Raw genomic sequence first — 21,172 nt, 5'->3', positions numbered from 1 at the left:
TGCCAGGGATGTCATACTCCCTCGGGTATCTTTATTCACACTTAAAATTGGATGAATAAACCTGCTGTCTTTGCAGCGGCCAGATGATTTGCATGGATGGTCATAAGAAACAGTTTAGTTAGTGTTTTGTTAAACAATACAGCGCTTCCTCCTCGAGCCCTGGTAAGACCTTTCCAAGGGTGTGGTTCGGGTCACTGGGCTGCTAACATGGCAACTTGCACTAAACAATAAATCAGACTAAGGCTTCAGCTGTCAACTGAGAGACCTCACAGGCCAACAGCTGCAGTTCTTCTCGTGTAACATGCCCAGCCCAGACCCGTTGTCGTTGCGTGTGTGATGCACATAGATGTGGTTGAATGCTGTCTCACTGCCATTTTGTCTGATTTCCATTATAGTAACAACCTAACTGAGGACATATTTGATTGTTCTCTTTAACAGGGAGAACCTGGAGATCTGGGGAATAAAGGAAATATTGGCTTGCCCGGTCCTCGAGGAATGCCGGTTTGCATTTTATCACTACTTTCAGTCAGGCCCTTGGAATGTTTTAGTTCAATAGATCGATACCTGGTGTGATTCTCTGAAAGAGTTTTAAGGATACTATCCCAGTTTGTGGTGTAGTGGCTAAGTACTACAGCTGCTAACCAAAATGTTGGTGGTTCTAATCCACTAGGTGCTCCTTGGAAGCCCTATGGGGCAGTTCTAGTCTGTTCTATAGGGTTGCTAAGAGTCAGAATTGACTTGACAGCAATGGGTTATCCCAGTTTAGCCTTACAGTTTTCTAGAAATTGAGGGGCATATCATCCTTGTCTTGGCTTAGTTCCTTGGCCAGTGGCCAGCCTTCCCAAGGGGGCAGTTTCCTGGTACAAAACAGCATGGCTGGGATGCTCTAGAAGCCAAATTGTAAAATGGACAAAACTTGACATCAGTACCCCATAACACTTCTTCCAATCTTTTGTCACATCAGAATCTCTTCATCAGAGACCCATCCTTCCACCAATGCTCAGGGCTTCTCATTAAGGCCTCCGGCATAGGTCAGGCAGTAGTCAATGCCCAGGCATTTCAAAAAACCCAAACCTTTCACTGTCAAGTCAATTCTGACTCATAGCAACCTTATAGGACACAGTAGAACTGCCCCATAAGGTTTCCAAGGAATGGCTGGTGGGTTTGAACTGCTGACCTTTTGGTTAGCCCTGGTGGTGCAGTTGTTAAGAGCCTGGCTGCTAACCAAAGGATCACTATGAGTCAGAATTGACTCGATGGCAACTGGCTTTTGGTTTTGGTATTTTGATCTAACAAACTGATAAATAGAGCTAAGGTATGGAATACACATGTTATCCCCAAAAGATAATACTACTAGCTCCTTTTATTAAGAAATTACTATATGCCTGATATTATCTCATTTAATCCCAATAACAACACCATGAACCAAAAAACCAAACCAAACTCATTGCCGTTGAGTCGATTCTGACTCACAGCGACCCTATAGGACAGAGTAGAACTGCCCCACAGGGTTTCCAAGGAGCACCTGGTGGATTCGAACGGCCAACCTTTTGGTTAGCAGCTGTAGCACTTAACCACTACGCCACCAGTGTTTCCAAACAATACTATGAGTAAGTATTTTTTCAGTTTTACAGATGAAAATACTAAGGGGCAGTACATTGTATCTGTTACTGACAGTTGTCTTTAGTGTCACTATCACAAAATGTCGGTGGCATACCCTAGAGGGAGGACCCCACCCCTAGTTTCCCCTAATCAAAGTCCTCTTGTGAGTGCATCTGCCTTTTTCTGAGTCTGGGATGTTTGTAACCCATTGCTTTGTTTACAGGGGCACGATGGCAGTCCAGGTAGTGGTAGAGTTGGAACTAAAGGAGAAAAAGTAAGTTACAGCTGCTAGAAGCTGGCCATTTTCCATTTTTTGTTGTTGTTGCTTGTTTGTTTGCCACATTTAAGAGAAAAAAAAAAGGCAGATAGTGAATAAGACTGTCTTGATATTTTGATAATTTCTTTGCTGGTACCCTGTGGAGAATGTGATGTGGGAGAAAATCGCCTGCTGGTTTAAGGTACAGGCAATGATTGAAACTTGAAAATGAATTTGGCGTTTTGCAGAGGTGTGTGGCCAGGGCCTGACTTGTTCCAGACTGAACAGAACATGTAATCCTAGCAGCTGTGTGCTTGAGCTTACTCAGGGAGGCATTCCAAGATGTGGCGTTCTTTTATAGTGTTGGCTCCAGCCATCCATGAGAGGTTTTGCAGGACTTTCCTGAATACATTGGGCCAAGTGGTAACTTAAAAATAAACACTTTTAATTTTACATCAAAAAGTAATTTTATATTGTCAGTGAATATTTAAGTGTCTGGAAGTAAGACAGATAAATGTACCAAAGCCAGTGATTTCTCTCTACCAACAATAATCACTTAGAAATCGTAATTTAAAAAAAACAACCATAATTACAACATCAACAAAAGTATAACATAGTTAAGAACACCCTTTCTGAAAAATAAACGAGGCCTATAACAAAGATTTACTGAGATAGAAAAGAAAACTTGAATAAATGGAGAGGCACACCAAATTCTTGTTTGAAAGTCTAAAGCTTATACAAAGGATCAGTGTAATTCCAAGTGAAATCCCAATAGAAATGATGCAAGAAGCTATCTGGAAAAATAAACCAAAAAATAAAAAATAAATGTCCAGTGAAATGTTCACTAAAATAGGGAATAATTGAAAACAACTTATATATCCCATGATAGAGGAAATACTAAATAGCCTATAGCATTGGAATATTAGATATCCTTTAAATGGAATGTATATAAAAATTTATAATGAAGTGGAGAAATTATTTGACAATGTCAAAAAAAATCTATAATTAGAAAATCATTTTTCCCATTTATGCTGAAATATATTTTAGAAAGCTAAAAGAAAGAATGGCAAAATATTTGTAATGATCGATCCTGGGTAGTAAGATTTGGGTGATGTTTCTTTGTTCTATTCTTTTGTTTTTATATATTTTTGAGCATATAATACTTTAGTAATCAGGAAAACATTTACCAAATAGAGATGATCATACCTCTTCAGACTTTGTCCAAAAGAAGGTAAACACAGGACCAGAAAATGAATGACCATAAATAACTGCCATAGACTTCTACTAATGGCGACCTTAATGTACAACAGAATGAAACATTGCCTGGTCCTGTGTCATCCTCAAGGTCACTAGCATGTTCAGGTCTATTGTTGTGGCTGTTGTGCCAATTCATCTCACCAAGGGTCTCCCTGACCCTTTTTGGCTCTCTGCTTCATGATGTCCTCCTCCAGCCATTGATCCCCCCTGATGGCATGTCCAAGGCAAGAGAGCTAGACAGTGTTCTGTTGTGATCCATAGTGTTTTCATTGGCTGTTTTTTGGAAGGTAGGTTGCCAGGCCTTTCTTCCTAGTCTGTCTTAGTCTGGAAACTCCACCAAAACACGTCCACCATGGGTGACCCTACTGGTTTTTGAAATACTGGTAGCACACCTTCCAGCATCACAACACACAAGCCACAAAATGACAGGCAGGCAGTGGTCAGACTATGTAGCCTCCCCAAGTTGCTCCACTGAAATGTGTTTTACAGACTGTTTCAGAAGCACACGGGCAGATGACCACCTACCTAACTTGTGATATGCCCACAATAGGAGAGCCGACTTATCACTCCTCAGATGTGGACACTTAGCCACTTATCTTAGATCGTCATGATATTTTGATGAAATTAAGCAAATAGTTTAATTTAGAAATTGAGGTTCGTTTCTCAGATAGCAGATGCAATTACCAGGTTCCAATTGTTTTGGCGCTTCTTTGGTTCAGAAGTACTAAAACCGAACAAGGTATCAGGTAAAATTAAAATCACTATGAACGTATCTGGGTGATGTGTTGCATGTGTTAATCTTCCCTACTGTCAATTATAGGGCCCAGAAGGATTCCCTGGAGAAAGTGGACCTAAGGTACTGTGTGCTTTGTATTAGCTAGAGATCACTCAGAAAAGCTTGCTCACTTATCAGCCTGAAGTTCTGAAACGTACCCTAGAACAATAAAAGGATAGCTCATTATAATAAATATTCTACCTTTCTGGAGGGAAAGAGGGAAGAAAGAAGCAGGCTATTTTTTTTTTCATGTTTTAAGATCATGCATTTGTTTACAAGTGTATAATTAAAAAAAAATTCCATTTCCATTTTTAGCTCATGGGTAAAGGGAGAAAAATAATTTTAAAAAATTTTTCTCTCCTCTGATATACACCTTCCCCTCTGTTGTACATATTTTCTTCTTTGCTCAAAGGAAAGTTAAATGTGAAGAAAACTCAGTTTGTCTGATTTTGCCTGGCTGGTTTTCCCCAATGTGTTTGTAACACACCTTCAGATAATAAGTTAGCAGGGGTGTCCTTTAACTTAATGCTTTCACTTCTGAGCTAAGTAAATGCCAGTCCTGGGTTAGGGACAGGGGACAAAATAAAGGGCACAGTTCATGTCGCCATGGAGCCTGTGTTCTAGTTGGAGAGCCAGAAAAGTAAAGCAATGAGGATGCTGCGTGCTCCGTAAGGCTAGAAAATACAAAACAACAACAACAAAAAAAGACATTTCAAAGAAGACTGTTAAGGACGGAAATACATATAACAAAGATCTTCATGTTGGATCAGTTTAAAAAAAAATTGAGATATGCTTGTTTGATTATAATAATCATTTTGTTTTATTTTTCTGAACTTATTTAGGGTGAGATTGGGGACCCTGGTGATCCAGGAGAAATTGGACCCAAGGGAGCTAGAGGCAAAACGGTAAGCTTCTGAAATCCCAGCTGTCTACAACCTCAGCTACTTTGGGAAGTCCTTCTTTATGTGTTTTACAATCATTTGAGTTGTCACTTGTTCCCAAAGACTTGTAGATGGTACTTACTTGTTGGTAAGACCAACCTGGGGAAGAGAAATCGGCATATTACTTACCCCCAGTGCTGGCAAGCAGTCCATGAATTTGTTCGTTAGTGAACAGATTCGCCTGTTCTAGCTGCCAAAGTACCATGACTTTTTTTGTTTGTCTTTGGTTTTTATTGTGGTAAAAATATACACAACAAAACATTTGCCAATTCAATTTCTAATGTATAATTCAGTGCTATTGATTACATTCTTTATGTTGTATGACCATTATCACAATCCTTTTCCAAATTATTCCACTAGTATTAACATAAACTCAATACCCCCTAAGCAAAAGCTCCCCCATACCTCCTCCCTCTCACCCATGGTAACCACTAAATACTCTTTGGTTTCTAGGTATTTGTTTATTTCATATAAGGGAGATCCTTTTGTGACCGACTTACTTCACTCAGCACAATGTTTTCAAGGTTCATCCATGTTGTGGCATGCATCAGGACTTCATTTCTTTTTTATGGCTGAGTAATATTCCATTGTATGCATATACCACGTTTTGTTTATTCATTCATCTGTTAATGGACATTGCAGTTATTTCCACCTTTTGGCTATTGTGAAAAGTAGTGCAATGAACATCAGTGTTCACATTGCTGTTTGCACTGCTGCTTTCACTTCTTCAGGACATAGACCCAGGATTAGGATTGCAGGGTCATATGGTAGTTCTAAATTCAACTTTTCGAGGACAAGGTACCATTCTAACCACTAGAAATTAAAACAAAACAACAACAACAACAAATTTTTAAGAGATCCTTGTTGGAGCCCTGGTGGCACAGTGGTTAAGAGCTCATGCTGCTAACCAAAAGGTCAGCAGTTCAAATCCACCAGCTGCTCCTTGGAAACCCTACAGGGCAGTTCTACTCTGCCCTATAGGGTCACTATGAGTCAGAATCAACTCGACAGCAACAGGTTTGTTTGTTTGTTTTTTAAGTGGTGCAAAACAGTTTTTGCACTGCCAAAATATGGTTAGTGTGATCCCTTCTTCCTGTCAGGTTTTGTGCAATCTAATGCCCACTGGCATCTTGTCTTCAATATCAAGGTTTATTGAAACTATTTTTAATAAGGTGTACACTGACAGGTCCTCTCCTTGGTTAGCTCAAGAGCGTATCTCTTGAGTTTTTGTGAGGAAGTCTCCACTTATGTTGTAACCAAATATGTCTTTATGGAGGGGCTTAGATATCGCCTAATGCTTGGATGGCTTGGAGGAAACAAGTCTCCGGTACATCTCACAGGCATCCGTATCCCAGGCTTGCCTTGGGCCCCATCGGGTTAAGAATGGATTTCTTAGATTTGCTGACTCTTTGTATAACTTAGACCACGTTTATGTGAGTTGGCTGTTTTATTGAAGAGACAATTTTATGGCAATTGTCTCTCAAAACATTCTCTGTCTTTTTTCTTCAGAACAACACTGATTATGGAATCTGGTCTTAATATCATGGCAGTTAGCACAAAAAAAGAAGTCTGATAAAAATTATATTTGGGATGGTTTTCCAGTTTTGTCATCATAGTTAATTTTACTCTGATCTAGTGTTTTTTGTTTTTTTGTTTTTTTTTTGTCTCCCTACAGACTGTAACAAGAGCTTTATGTGTAAAGATTATTTGTGTGGATTTTAGGAGTAAGATTTAAATGGATAAAATAAGGAAACTCTTATTTCTCTTCTACCTCCTTCTCTCAAAGAGGATTGCTTTCCACCTAGAATTCTTTTCCTCATACTAGTTTTTGTATAGCTAGCCTTTAATATTATGCTCTAAGGAAAAAAATTGAAGCCTGATATAATTTGAAAATTAATTTGGAATAGATTTTCAAATTAACCCAGATGTCACTTTGCCTTGAAATACCTCTGGATCACTTCCCTTGGCTTGTTAATTAAGTAGACACTAGACACATGCTGACAGGTTCAGCAGTTCCTTGGGTTCCCTCCCCTCAATGGCACAACAATCATTTTTAGAAACCAATAAACTAATTGAAAACCTATGAACTTTTGACCTTTGGAAATATTTGAATTTCTATTTTTCTTCCCCATGTTGGGCATTGTTTCACTGTTTGTAACTTGGTTATTTCACCTACCAAGCTGTTTTTCTACTTCTGCATGAGTATTTTTGGATTTGAAGCTGAGGTTTTAGATAGTGAAAAATTCCAGGTTGCCCCCTTGGAAGAGCTGAAGTTTCCATTGGAAGATTTTGGTAAAGCTTTGCCTTAAATTCTTCATACCTCTTCAGTTCTCTTGAAATGACTATCTGCCTAGATTAAGTTCTTTACATCTTTACCTTGATTTTTTTTTAATCAACTGGAGCAATTTTTTAAGTTTGCCTTGATATTTAATGTGTCTTATTTTGTATAAAAATGTATATTTGTATGTATCTATATTTTTATCAACTTCATGCATGCACATAGTTTAAAGCAGGGTCTCTCAACCTCAGCACTATTGACATTTTGGGCCAGATAATTCTTTGCCATGAGGGGCTATCCTATACATCACAGGATATTTAGCAGTATCCCTCACCTCTACCCACTAGATGCCAGTAACAACCCCCTCCCACCAGTTATGACAACCAAAAATGTCTCCGGAAAGACTTAGATAAATGGCAAACTAAGCAAAGTCAACCATCAACTTCTATCTAGGAAATTATCAAATGTCCACTGGGGAGCAAAATCTACCACCACCACCATCCCCGGTTAAGACCTACTGTTTTAAAGGGTCAAATAATTTTACAAGTTTTGTTAAACGAAAAAATGGCAATCCCTGCGCTCCCTCAACCCTATGGAGCAGTTCTACTCTATAACACATGGGGTCACCATGATTCGGAACCAACTCAACAGCAACCAATAATCAGAACCACTCCCCTACCCCTTCCCATTTCCTTCTCAGAAACAACTTTCAGTTCTTGATTGTTTTGAAATTGACAATGTGCTTCTAGATATCATGCTACTTCTTGATTTTTAAGTTTTAAGTATTATGAATTGATTTTCTACATAGAAGTTGATGGTTTACTTTGCTTGGTTTGCTATTTATCTAAATCCTTCTCAAGACATTTAGATATACTAGGTATTGTATCAAATTTAATCCTGACCCAGAGTCTTCTGACCTGTCCAACCTGGGTTGGCTGCCTTCAACAACTGATGCCACCTGCCACCCTGAGATTGTCCTTCACCCTCACCCTCAAGATTCCCTTTACCTCTCTTCTATGTTGGATCTCTGTTTCCCATTCCCAGACTCCTCTCTCTTGTATTTCTCTCGTTTCATGGAACACTTATCCAGTGGCCTACTAAGAACAGAGCATGAGAAGGACATTTTTTTTATACTGCCAACATCTGAAAATAGCTCTAGTCTACCTTTATATGTAATTGTTTTCTTTTTGGCTAGTATACAATTCTGGGTTGAGATTCTCAGAATTTTGAAGGCAATTAGTTCTCCGTGGCCTTCTGGCTTCTTTGTTGCTTTAGGAAGTCCAAAGCCATTCTGATTCCTGATCCTTTGTGTGTGACCAGTGTTCTCTCTGTAGGAACTTGTTGGATCTTCTCTCTGTCCTTAGTGTTCTGGTATTTTATGGTTTTTATGCTCTGATGTCTGGCCCATTATTATCCATTTTCCTGAGCAATAAGTGGGCCTCTTAAGACTGAAAACACATGTCCTTTAATTCAGAGAATTGTTCATTACTTATTTTGATGATTTCTTCTCCTCTGTTTTCTCTAATTTTGGCATACCTATCATGACTCAATGGCAGTGGGTTTTATCATTTGTTATATTAGGCAAGTCCTCGAATTTTCTTATCTCTTCTATTTTTCAGTTCTTTGTGTTTTTGCTCTACTTTCTGAGATTTTCTTGGCTTTATCTTATAACCCTCCTCTTATAATTTCTAAGAGCTCATTTTTATTCTCTGAATGTTCTTTTTTTTTTTAATACTATTCTGTTCTTGTTGCATAGTTGACACATCATGTCTTATCACTCTGAGAAGATAAACGGGTACATTGTAAGTTTTCCTTGCCCAACATAGTCTGTTTCCTGCAGTTTTCTTGTATTTGTTTTGGTCTCTTTCTCACATGTCTGATAAATGCACGGTCTCTTCATGCTTAAGAACTGAGGACAAAAAGGCTGAATGGAAGCTGAGCGCATAGGGAGGGCTTGTCAGCTACAAGTTTCATTGCAAAGTGGTCTGGTTGAGCTCTTTATTTAGCAAACTTCTCAGACCAGTATCTTTAAGTCTTCTTTGACTAGTCTGATTCCCCTGAGAAGATTCTTGCAATTTCCTGCCAGGAAGTCAAAGACTGTCTGCCAGCTTTCTAGGGGCCACATGGAAAAAGAGGGCTGAGGGTCTCACATGCACTGCATATATTTTGTTTAATGTTTTCTTATGGTACCTCTGGCCCCACCCTGCCTGGAACCTCCCAGTCCAGATCCATTGATTTTACCCCTCTGCCTGTTGCTGGAGTGAGAAAAAGGACCCTCACCCAACTATAGAGAGTAGGAAGGAGATTTGGGGTTTCCTAAAATAATGTTCAATGAATCTTCCCTTATTTAGCCTCTCCTCTTCACCTCCACTTCTAAAGGCACCTGCTGCCAACTATTCCTGAGCCTTACTGGGCTGTGCAGTATAAAACACACCAGTTCTTGGCTTTCCCTGCTGCTGGCTTAGGAATCAGCTTTCTCAGGTCTGCTAAGTCATTTCACATACATACACCTGCTTCCCAGTATCCAAGATTTTACAGCTATTGTCTCGTTCTCTGCATCTTATTGTCTTTTGCTTTTCAAAAAAATCTACTTATTGTCGTTTTAGTAGGATACTGGGAGGGGGCAAAATTAAATGCATGTGTTCAATCTGCCATCTTTTCCCCTGGGAGTTCACCTGTATCTTATAAATAAAACATGGCTTACTAAGTTTATTTTATTTTATTTCTCACTCAACTCACTACACTGTAAATATCATTGCAATACCCAAAGGTCGTCAATAATTATTTGCTGTTCAGTAAGCAATGCTTCATTTTTTATTCCTATAAAATTTGTCTATTCCATGGCATTTTGAATGAAGAAAGGACCACTGACCAAATTTTGTAGCTTCCTTTATGATAAATTTTATGCTTAAGGCACATGAAAAAATGTCTGGGATATAGTAAACAGTCTTCAATAACTTTTGTTATTACTGTTGTTATTCCCCATTTCACTAAAAATATTTCTAGCCAACTGTTAGATTTCTTTTGTTCTTATTGTCTCAGGAGTTTTATGTTTTAATTTTTGTTTTTCTGGGTTTTCTGTTTGTTTGAGTTTTGCTTTAGTCATCTACCATCTCATTTAAATGAAAATCTCTCCTTTGTCCCAGCAATTAACAGCTCTAGAAAGCTTTCTTAAGGAAATAATCGTAATTATGCATATAACTTTATAATAATATTGGTTATTACAACAACCTAAATGCCATCAATAAATGATTGATTAAATAAATCATGGTGCATGCATAGAATAAAAAGAATACTAAAAAAAAGAACCCATTGCCATCGAGTCAATTCTGACTACTAAGCAACTATGAAAAATGATTTTGCCAAAGAATATTCAGTAACATGAAGATGTCCATAAGATAGATATTGTTTAAAAGGGAAAAGAAAATTATGATTCAAATAAGTTAAAAAATCAATATGTATTTTAACACCGAAAGAATAAATAGTAAAATGCTAGAGAAAATGTTAATGAGGATTATTTGGGATTTCTGGGAATTTTTTTTCTTCTGTTTGCTTTCTAGAAATCTCTCACCTTTCTAAAGTAAAAGAGTATTACCTTTACAATTTAAAACATACATACACTCACAAACACACATATATATGTGTATAAATATAATTTTAAAATAAATAAATTCTGCTTCAAGATATCTGCTGGGCTTCCAGGAGAGCCAGGATCCCCTGGGGAGCCAGGACCCCCTGGACGCAAGGTAAATTGAAAATCCATAAATCACACCGAGTCATTTTCCACCAGAAGAGCCAGTAGTGTGTGGCGCCGTCATTGTCCAAATGCGCATGATTTCTGCCTCTGTTGCTTAGCCACTCATTTCACTATTTTTCCACCTTTATGTGCTCAGAGAGAGGAGGGAAAATGCCAGTTAATAATCAGTTGCCATCTCTTGAAAGCTGGGGGAATGGAGAGAAAATTAAAAGTCTTAGTCTAAAATCACCCTCTCGTTTCATTCAGTAAATGATCAGTGAATGAATGAAGGCTGGAGGAAAGTGAATAAATGATCAAAAGTTGCATGCACGTGAAACTTATTCTTCAGGAGTTGGGAGGGAGGCTCCGTTGCATTTTTTCTTGAGTAGCCAAACTTTTCCTGGTTCCAATGTGGGATTGAGCATATGAAATTAAAGCAAATTCCACATTCCCCTTTTATTCCCAACCCAAATATTTATATATATGATTACCTTTCCAGATGTTTGATTTGAGCCTGGTCCCTTTGTCATCAAAACTGATGAAAGGAACAGATAAAGGTTCAGCGACCAAGGCCAGGTGTGGGGGTTGAGGAACTCGGAAGCCCCGCCTTAAGGAGGGCCGGTGCAGACGAATGGTTCAGCCTTATCTAGTCTGAGCCATAGTCTGCTCCGCAGCCCTGAGTGCCAATCTCCAGTTGTCATCTCCATTGTTGTTAGCCAAAGATGGAGCCAGAGGAAAGTGGCCTTGGGAAGCTTCCATGGGTCCGACTTGCTGCTTACAGTTTATTCCTCCTAGAATGTTACTGTTAATTAGGCGATGAGTATCTTGCCTGTTTTATTTTTCCCCCCCTCTAACTTAAAAAGAATAAGAACTTTGAAAGCTTATCACTTTGTCAGGGTAATGATTGGTGCACATTCTGGCTACTGGCGTATTCAGAGCCATGAAACCCACGTTTTTTTGTTCTTCTAGGGCATGAAAGGGGCCAAAGGATGGGCTTCATTTTCGGTATGTATCCCAAGAGTGCTTGGTTCACCGCATTAAACGCATGTATTTTCAATGTGAGAACCTAGTGGTCTGCTGGCTAATTCTCTCTGTTTTATTTGTGAACTACAGACATGTGAGCTCATCCAGTATGTGCGGGACAACAGTCGTAAGTACCCTGCTGAAAATGGTCACCCAGGTGTCACTATTCATAGAAGGAAAGTAGCAAACTGTGCACTCTGAATTGAGACAATTTACCAGCCAATTTCTTAAAATTAGAGATCTCACTGCATATATTTTGAGTCTGCACAGATAGGCGACTATTAACTTCTTTTCTGGCAGCCAGCTTGTCTATTTGAACCCATTCCAAGAGCTAAATAATAATATATCTAGTGCTTTTTATGTAGGGGAAATTGAAGGATGAGGTCAGAACTCTCCTGATGGTGAAATCCATCGGCGAAGAGTCACATTGAATTTTTTTTTTTTTCAAATGAGCATTAACAACTGACGCTAATTGACAGGATTGAATTCACTCGGTGTGAAAGAGGCAGCCATGATAACAGGGTGACCTAGTGGGTGGGAACCTGACTTCAGTTCATTGTTTCTTGCTCCTTTCCTAGAAAGGCATGTTTTACTTGCTCTTAGTTGGACTAATGGACTCGCTTGTAAAATTATTCATTTCTGGGGATATTTTTTCTCCCCTCTTCCTCTCAAAATTCTAAAAGCGAAAAGCATTTTGATTTGGTAAATGCTCTTCTGAATTTGTTTAAGACCCTCATAGCAGACTCCTTGTCTTAGTTATCTAGTGCTACTCTAACAGAAATACAAGTGGATGGCATTAACAAGGAGAAATTTATTCTCTCACAGTCAAGTAGGCTACAAGTTCACATTCAGGACATCAACTCCAGAGGAAGGCTTTCTCTCTCTGTCCGCTCTGGAGGAAGGTCCTTGTCATCAATCTTCCCCTGGTCGAAGAGCTTCTCAGGCACAGGGACTCTAGGTCCAATGGAAGCGCTCTGCTCCCAGGGCTGCTTTCTTGGTGGTATGAAGTCCCCCCATCTCTGCTTGCTTCCCTTATCTTATAAGCTAAAATGTGGTGCAGGCCATACCCCAGGAAACTCCTTTTACATTGGATCAGGAATATGACCTGAGCAAGAGTGTTACATCTCACCCTAATCCTCTTTAACATAATTAATCTTGCCTCATTAACCACAGGCAGAGATTAGGATTTATATAGCACATAGGAAAATTATACCAATCACAAAATGGAGGACAACCACACAATAGTAGGAATCATGGCCTAACCAAGTTGACACATATTTTGGGGGACACAATTCAGTCCATGACACTCTTCTATCAAGATACATTTTAGTGCCATCATAGGAATTCCATTGCAGGATTAGCAGAGAGGGAACTTTTCATGTTCGTTTATAATGCTTAATGACTACCCAAATAAACAAGGTGACTGAAAGAAGCCAAAATTTACCTCAAGGAATTTTAAGGGAGAAAAATAGACAAATTAGAGTCCATTTCTATAGAGAGAACTGGTTTCCAAGACAGAGACTTTTTAAAACTTTCAATTCTGTGTTGACCTTAACTCTGCCTTTGTGTTTTATCAGAATAGAACCATGACGGGAATCAAATCTATACACTGGGTCATGAACATTGCTTGCTTTGGGGCTGACGCAGCACAGTAGATTTTCTAACATGGTAGCCATGTGAACTTAATGACTGAGGGGCAGATCCAAGTGTGATGGGGTCTTTTAAAATCATTTAAAATTCGAGGAGCCTGATATACAATTATAAATCCAAAAGTAGGTACAAAGTTATTTCACTGGTAAGTATTATTTAGAACAAGAAAAGAAATCACAGCCAATGACTTCTGCATTTATAAAAACGTTGTGTGAACATATGGCGAGCACCCCTCCCAGGGCCTCACAAGAGGCCCCTGCACATGAGAGGCTAAAGCAACACCGGCCAGTAGAACTTTCTGGAATGATGGAAGTGTTCTACGGTGCTATCCGATACAGTAGCCACTAGCCACATTCAGATACAGGGCACTTGAAATGTGGCTAGTGCCACTGAGGAGCTGTTTTTTTTTTTTTTAACTTCATTAAATTTTAATTAATTTAGATTTTAAATAGCCACCTATGGCTAGTGGCTGCCGTATTGTACCGTGCAAGTCTAAAGCTCAAGCTTCATTTTCTTCAGAGTAAATCTATGTTTGACATTTAGAATGTGTAAATACACGCACATCCCAACACTGAGACATACACAAAATCACTAGCTACAGATATCTACATGGGTGAAACCGGAAGTATATTCAGACTAAAGACAGCTTAGGGCCTGTTAGCTTTCCAGATTCAGTAACCTCCCTGCAGGACCGTGTTCCCCCTCAGGAAAGGTCCTTTGTCTCTGACGGCCGACTGCAGGCTGCTGACTTATTGTCCCACCACTACTCCCATCTCTTCCCCATGGAAAGAAGTAGCTTTCACCAACATGCTAAGTTCTGTGCACAAATTCTCCATACCCTACTTGCCACCTTCATTTGTGGGTCGTCTATAAAAAACATCCAGGCAGAACCTTGGCTGCGATGATTTTTCTGTATGGTACAGAACTCCTTCTCTTACCAAATAATAACCCAGTCTCCTTTGTTCTTCTTCCCCAGCTGGCAGACGCGGTGAGTAATCTTTATTTACAGTGTGTTTTAATCAAGATCCAAAATGTTGTACATCTGGAGAGATGAGTTAGAACAATGTGTTGCCTGCCAAACAATATAAATTTATTTGCGCTTTTTTTTTGCTGCCGTCTACTGGTAGCACAGACCCAATAAATCACTCACTTTTAGCTGAGCTTCACACTATTTCTCAACCAACTGGTTTGCTTTTCTTTTTATTATTAATATTTTAATGGTTAGCTTTACTATTCGCTTAACTATGAGATTTTTTGTAAAAAAATAAAAATCTCTTTCCCTTCATTTTCTCTCTCTCTCTCCCCCTTTCTCTCTTTCTTTTTCATGTCATCTTTATAGTCCGGTGGTTAGAGATTAAGGTGCAGAGAGCAAATGTGTGAAGAATAAATCAGAGATGTTCAGCTAGCAATTAAGCTGAGTGTGCAGCTCAATCCTGATGTTAATTACCAAGTTGGCTGAATTCCTTTCAGTGCTAGTTTTCAAGTATTTTATTAATGCTTATTACATGATGCTCTTGTGTAAATCCCTCACCATCATGCTCTTTGACCGCTTGTTCACTCATTCAACAAATGTTTACTGAAAGCCATCTATGTGCCAGGCTCTGTCCTAGGCACTGGGGACACAGGGCTGAATAAGATGGACGTGGTTCCTGCCCTTAGGAGCTTCCATTCTAGTGGGGGAGACAGATAATAAACAAAAGAATTACAGAATCTATAATCAGTAACCAGCCTGTGTGTCAGAATAGAACTGTGATCCACAGGGCTTTCAATGGCTGTTTTTCAGGAAGAGGTGCCTCTGGGTGGACTTGAGCCTCCAACCTTTCAATTGGCTGCCAAACATGTAAACATCTTGCACCACTTAGGGACTCTATTGGATTTATATGCATTGCTGTTGAGTCAATTCTGACTCCTAGCAACACTATAGGACAGAGTAAAACTGTCCCATGGGGTTTTCAAGGCTGTAAATCTTCAAGGAAGCAGATCGTCACATCTTTCTCCCAAGGAGTGGCTGCTGGGTTCGAACCGCCAACCTTTCAGTTCGCAGCCGAGGGCTTAACCACTGCACCTCTTACAGGATCTATAGTTGGTGTGAAAGAGAGATGCCCTGACACAGAATCATGTTGTAGGAAGGGAGAGATGTTTCTGGATGGTGGGCATCTCTTGGGGCAGTGGCATTGATGTTCAGACTGGATAGTTAAAAGGAGCCAGCTTTGCCAGAGCCTCTCACAGGGAAACTCCAAGTACAAGGCCATGGAACACACAGGCAGGTCCCAGGAACCAACAGACGCCCAGCATGACTGAAGCACAGTGACAAGGGGGGCGATCGGCACGTGAGAAAATGGAGAAGTAAGCAGGGGCTTTGCAGGTTATGATAAGGAGGCTGGCTTTTATGTGAGTTGTAATTGGTACCCCCCCCCAAAAAAAAAAACCCAAACCAGTTGCTACTGACTCATAGTGACCCTATAGGACAGAGGAGTACTGCCCCATAGAGTTTCCAAGGAGCACCTCGTGGATTCAAACTGCCAACCTTTTGGTTATCAGCCATAACTCTTAACCACTGTGCCACCAGGGTTTCCAATTAGACAGTAGTGAAGAGCTTATTGAAAGTATTGAGGGGAGGAGCATGGTCCAGTAGACATTGTTTAAAGCTTCTTTGGGCTGTTTTGGGGAGAGTGGACAGTAGGAAGACAAGTGTAGAAGTCAAAGGACTGTTAGGAGGCTGTCGTGGTGTTCATGACACAGATGAGGTGGCCTGAACGAGGGCCACCAGTGTTGTGTGTTAGTTACATGGCAGTGGTTTGGAGCTGACCCTTGCCTCCCTCCATCCTCACCGTCACCTGGTCTGTGACAAGCAGCAGCCGTCACTATGTAGTGTGTGGCCAGAGAACCAAGTTGGGTCTCCATATGGTGATGATGCCTTCAGGAGGGCCTCCGAGGGACCATGGCATCCAGCCCATCATTCTTCAGAATCCTCGGGGTTCCTGCAGTTTGCTGGGTTTTGAAGGAAGTATTTTGCAAGTTGAGTTAGCCTTCATGTGTTTTTTCTTAAAAACTTGAAGTTTTTCATATCTTCAGGCAGCACTGTGAATCTTCTTTTCCTTTATCTCCAAATCACGCCTGAAGCTTTCTATGCAAATAATGACCCAGCCAGAATGCTAGCAGAACCACCTGAGTGGCTGGTCGTAATTCTACTCCTTTTATTTTTATTAAAAAAATGACATAACCTTAAAAAATTTTAAATATCTGTTCAACCCACTTAGTCTGGCTCAAAAGCTAATAAAACATTTCCTGTCTCCATTGAGGTGAAGAGTGTAATTTGGCTTTGAACATTTTTTTTCTCAGTGGCCAGCTAAGAACTCCTTTTGGTCACGGAGGTCATGGTGCCAAGAACCAGAAGGAAATAATAACCTAGTGCTTTTTAAGGTGGGCAAGGCCCTGCTGGCCCCATGGCAGAGGGGACTCCATCCTTGCCTCCTGGGCAAGCCCTGGCAGGTGTGAGTTCCTGAGCTAGCTTGTGAAGAGCTGGTGGACCTCACATTTCTGTGATCTCTTTATTGTTTAGAAAGAAATGGTAATTTACTTATAACCAAAAACCAAGCCCATTGCAGTTAACTCACCCTGTTGCTAAAGGAAAGGTTGGAGGGTCAAGTCCAGTCATAGCTACCTCAGAAGAAAGGCCTGCCATTGAAAACCCTATGGAATGCAGTTCTACTCTGACACACATGGAATCACCATGAGTCAGAGTCCCCTCAATGGCACCTGGCTTCTCTTGCCTTTCAGGAAAGCCCGAATGCCCTGTGCATCCAACTGAGTTGGTGTTTGCGTTAGACCAGTCCCGGGATGTCACCAGGCAGGATTTTGAGCGGATGAAGGCGATGATCTTGTCCCTCGTGAGAGAAGTTAAAGTCCGGGACAACAGCTGTCCCGTGGGAGCACGCGTTGCCGTCCTTTCCTATAACTCCCACACCAGGCACCTCATCCGCTTCTCAGACACCTACAGCAAGAGCCAACTTCTCAGGGAAATCGAAGCCATCCCTTATGAGAGCTCCTCGGACGGCAGGGAGATAGGCAAAGCAATGAGGTTTATTTCCAGGAATGTCTTCAAGCGAACCCTCCCAGGGGCTCACACCAGGAGGATCGCCACGTTTTTCAGCAGTGGCCAGTCTGCCGATGCCCACTCCATCACCACAGCCACCATGGAGTTCAGCGCCCTTGACATCACTCCCGTCGTGATCGCTTTCAGCAACACCCCTTTCGTCAAGCGGGCGTTTGCGGTAAGAGGATTAGCCTTTTGCCCAACAATTATTATCTTGTGTGTGTGTTCACAAGCCTCTAGACGTATAACTATACTTTCCTGTCTTCAAAATTAGGATTCTTTGTTTGAATTTTTTTAATTCTGTGTTGGTAGAGAGTAATGGTGATAACTGTTTGTTACTATTATACCAGCAACATGCTAAGCCCTTCACATGCATTATCCTGTTTGATTCTCACAGGTGGTATCTAGAGATAGACTTGTTATTCCCATTTTACAGATGAGAAAACTGATCCTGGAGAAGCTATTTACCCAGGTTCACACAGCTAATAAGTCTCAACGTCAGGATTTAAATCCAGGTTTTTATTCTACTGCTTCCCAGGGCTACTGAGTTGCCTCAGGGTCTAAAGATACTGAACCAGGAAGGACCATAAACAGCATGGATGTCACTAATATGGCCAGGGGAGGAGTGGTTGTTGGATGAAAAACAATTGGCTGATTTTATAACCTAAGCAGTCATGAAAAGATCCAAATTTTAAAAAGGAAAAGCCACTCTAGTTATAGTTACTGGGATTGAGGATTAAAATCTTAATGTGTAACGTTCCTGAGTAAACCACATGCGGATCAAGATGGCCATGTTGGTCTAACATGGAGTTTGCTTCTTTATTCATGTAGAAAACTTCAAGAGGGACCCCAAAGAGCAGCAAAGCAGTATTGTTAAAGGCTAACCATTTGAAAATTGTCTCATTTAGAGAAAGGAAGTAGCAAAGCTCTTCAAATGTGTGAAAAAAAAAACATTAGTGGAGAAAAACCTTATATTAGAGAAACTGAGTATATTAGAGAAACTGAATGTAATAGCAATAAGAAACTCCAGGTTAGGTTTAAGAAAGAACTTTCTGGATTGCAAGTTTGATTTACTGTTGGCATGGACTAAATTCAGGTGGTCAAGATATCAGTTTTATAGGGGCCGCTCACCTGTTGAGGTAACTTCTGTCTATCTTTCTTGGAGGCCAGGATTAAATGGTCTTTTGAGGCTCTTTCCAGCTCTATAATTTTACGTAAAGGTGGTTAAATAAGCAAAACAGAGTTGAAATATAGTACTTATCTGTAAAATACGGAAAACAGTACCTATTTCCTAGAGTTGATGTGAAGATTAGGTCTTATAATGCAGGTGCATAGGTGCCTAGGATGAAGTAAGCACTTTGCTTTGCTTTATTATTATATTCAGTTGCATGATCTGAATTGAAACCAATTTAATAATCCTGAAGTAGAGGTTGTAAAGGAGCCAAAACTGCTGTGAGCATCATTGAACTACCTCTCAGAATTAGGCAGACGAAAGGCTGATGTGTCAGGGCCAGAAAAGAGAATACACATAGATTAGAAAAGACTGGGGATAGGCTATGCAAATGGAGCTGCTGAGTGAGAAGCAGCAACTCAAACGTTCTGTACGTGAATTTGGTAGCACACAGAGTCCTCATCATTCCCTGTTTACTGAGGGCCCCCCTCACCTCTTGGCTTCATCTAGGCACAGATGCAAATAACTGACGGTGCTGTGGTATAAACGTAACTGACACAATTCCACCCATTCACCCAAAGGCATATGCACAGCATGTAACTTACAAAGACATATTTTCTTGGGGTTTTTTGGTTTATTTGTTAGCTTGTCCGACTGTGGTAAATATATATATATATATATAAACCAAAATGTTTACCTTTCAACAATCTTCAAATTTACAGTTGAGTGACATTGATTATGTTCATCACATTGTTCAACCATCACCCCAACCACACCCAAATTTTTCCATCACCCTTAATTTTTGAGTGCTAACACTCTCCCTTAGAGCTTAATGAATCTGGTTTCTTGATTCTACCCAAATAGCCTAGAGACTCTTTGCACTTTTTTGAAGGAATTCATCTCAAAAAAGCACCAATGAAGATTCAAGTTCTTGATCATAGGCCGTCATAAATCAGAGCAGCATTGGTCCTCAGCATCCCTCAGGCATGAGAGCTAGAGATGCAGAGAGGAGCTAGAATTGGTCCCAAGGTCCATTCATCCAACAGATGTTTAGTGAGCACCTCATACACGCCAGGTGTTGTTCTAGGCTCTGGGGATATAAGAGTAAACTAGAAAAACAAGAGACCCGGAAAGCTGACATTAGATGATGAACAGGATCGTCTAGAAGGGCTAGAGGTATAGACACATGTTGGTTGGAACTCAATCCCTGACATTACAGAAGAGAAATTACATTTGTACCTCTCCATTGTGCTTTTTTTCCCCCTCTTTTATTTTTTCTTCTACTGTTCTCTTCAACTGTGCTTTTGTTGTTGTTGTTGTTATTGTTAGTTGCCATCGAGTTGTACCCACTCATGGCAACCCCATGTGTGCAGAGCAGAACACCTTCTGAGATGCCTCTGGGTGGGTTGGAACAGCTAACGTTTCGGATAGTAGTCAAGCACTTAACCATTTGCTCCACCCAGGAACCTTAAGCTTTTGTTTACTATTTTTTAAGAACAGAACTCAAAGGTCTACGGGCACCATGCTGCCCTGCGTCTTCATTGTGAGGTCATATTTTATAGACCTGGTTTGTTTCATCATTACCATGAATTTTATAAATCTTGATTCATCTGAGTTCAGTTGTCCAATCTGAAATTGAGCGCCTGTACAGATGTGTGGCAGGACTCAGGAGCAGCTGCTCCGATAGCATGGAGCGATTTCCCTATGTTTCTTAGCAAATGGCTACCATCTTGGAAATTTTTTGCAATGGCATACAGCTGATTGATGAACTGGTCATCCCTTCTAGAGTAGAAGACCATTTTTGACTGGAAAATCTCAAGCTCAGCTTTGTTTTGCCCTAGGAATTTTCCTCTAAATTCCTTTGACAATTAGCTTTTACTTCTGGTGAAATTTTACTTGCTGTACATTAAAAAAAAAAAACCTGTTGCCGTTGAGTCAATTGAGACTCAAAGTGACCCTATAGGACAGAGTAGAACTGCCCTGTAGGGTTTCCAAGGAGCAGCTGGTGGATTCGAACTACCCACCTTTTGATTAGTAGCCATAGCTGTTAACCACTGGACCACCAGGCCACATTAGGAATTCTAACATAAGGAGTGGCTCGCTTTCTAATATACTTACAAGAAATGTGTCTATCTTCTAAAAATCAGTTTCTGTGCAGTCTGTTCTGACTCACGGGACTCAATGTGTGTCACAGTAGAGCTGTGCTCCGTAGGGTTTTCAAGTGGCTGATTTTTCAGAAGTAGGACACCTGGCCTTTCTTCTGAGGTGCTGCTGGGTGGACTCAAATCTCCAACCATCTGATTAACAGCTAAGGGGGTTAATAGTTGGCACCACCCAGGACTCCTCTCTTTTCGATAGCCCTTTTTTTTTTTTTTAGTCTGCTGTTT

General features: G+C 40.4%; 2 protein-coding genes across 2 annotated transcripts in view; both read left to right on the top strand.

The window, feature by feature from the left end:
- Nucleotides 1-12,162, top strand: part of LOC126068286 (collagen alpha-6(VI) chain-like) — a 119,967-nt gene extending 107,805 nt beyond the window's left edge. The window contains exons 26-32 of the mRNA XM_049870746.1: nt 439-501; nt 1,826-1,876; nt 3,936-3,971; nt 4,733-4,795; nt 10,793-10,855; nt 11,815-11,850; nt 11,959-12,162. Of these exons, the coding sequence (XP_049726703.1) occupies nt 439-501; nt 1,826-1,876; nt 3,936-3,971; nt 4,733-4,795; nt 10,793-10,855; nt 11,815-11,850; nt 11,959-12,069 (423 nt within the window). The 3' untranslated portion in view covers nt 12,070-12,162. The remainder of the gene's footprint in view (nt 1-438; nt 502-1,825; nt 1,877-3,935; nt 3,972-4,732; nt 4,796-10,792; nt 10,856-11,814; nt 11,851-11,958) is intronic.
- Nucleotides 12,163-17,270: 5,108 nt separating this feature from the next.
- Nucleotides 17,271-21,172, top strand: part of LOC126068264 (collagen alpha-6(VI) chain-like) — a 32,372-nt gene continuing 28,470 nt past the window's right edge. Inside the window, exon 1 of the mRNA XM_049870705.1 lies at nt 17,271-17,792. Coding sequence (XP_049726662.1) covers nt 17,271-17,792 — 522 coding nt within the window. The remainder of the gene's footprint in view (nt 17,793-21,172) is intronic.

The sequence above is a fragment of the Elephas maximus genome, chromosome 27 (genome assembly GCF_024166365.1).
Source record: "Elephas maximus indicus isolate mEleMax1 chromosome 27, mEleMax1 primary haplotype, whole genome shotgun sequence".
NCBI classification, from domain to species: domain Eukaryota; kingdom Metazoa; phylum Chordata; class Mammalia; order Proboscidea; family Elephantidae; genus Elephas; species Elephas maximus.
The sequence above is the reverse complement of the archived record's forward strand: the minus strand, read 5'-3'. Positions and strand labels throughout refer to the sequence as shown.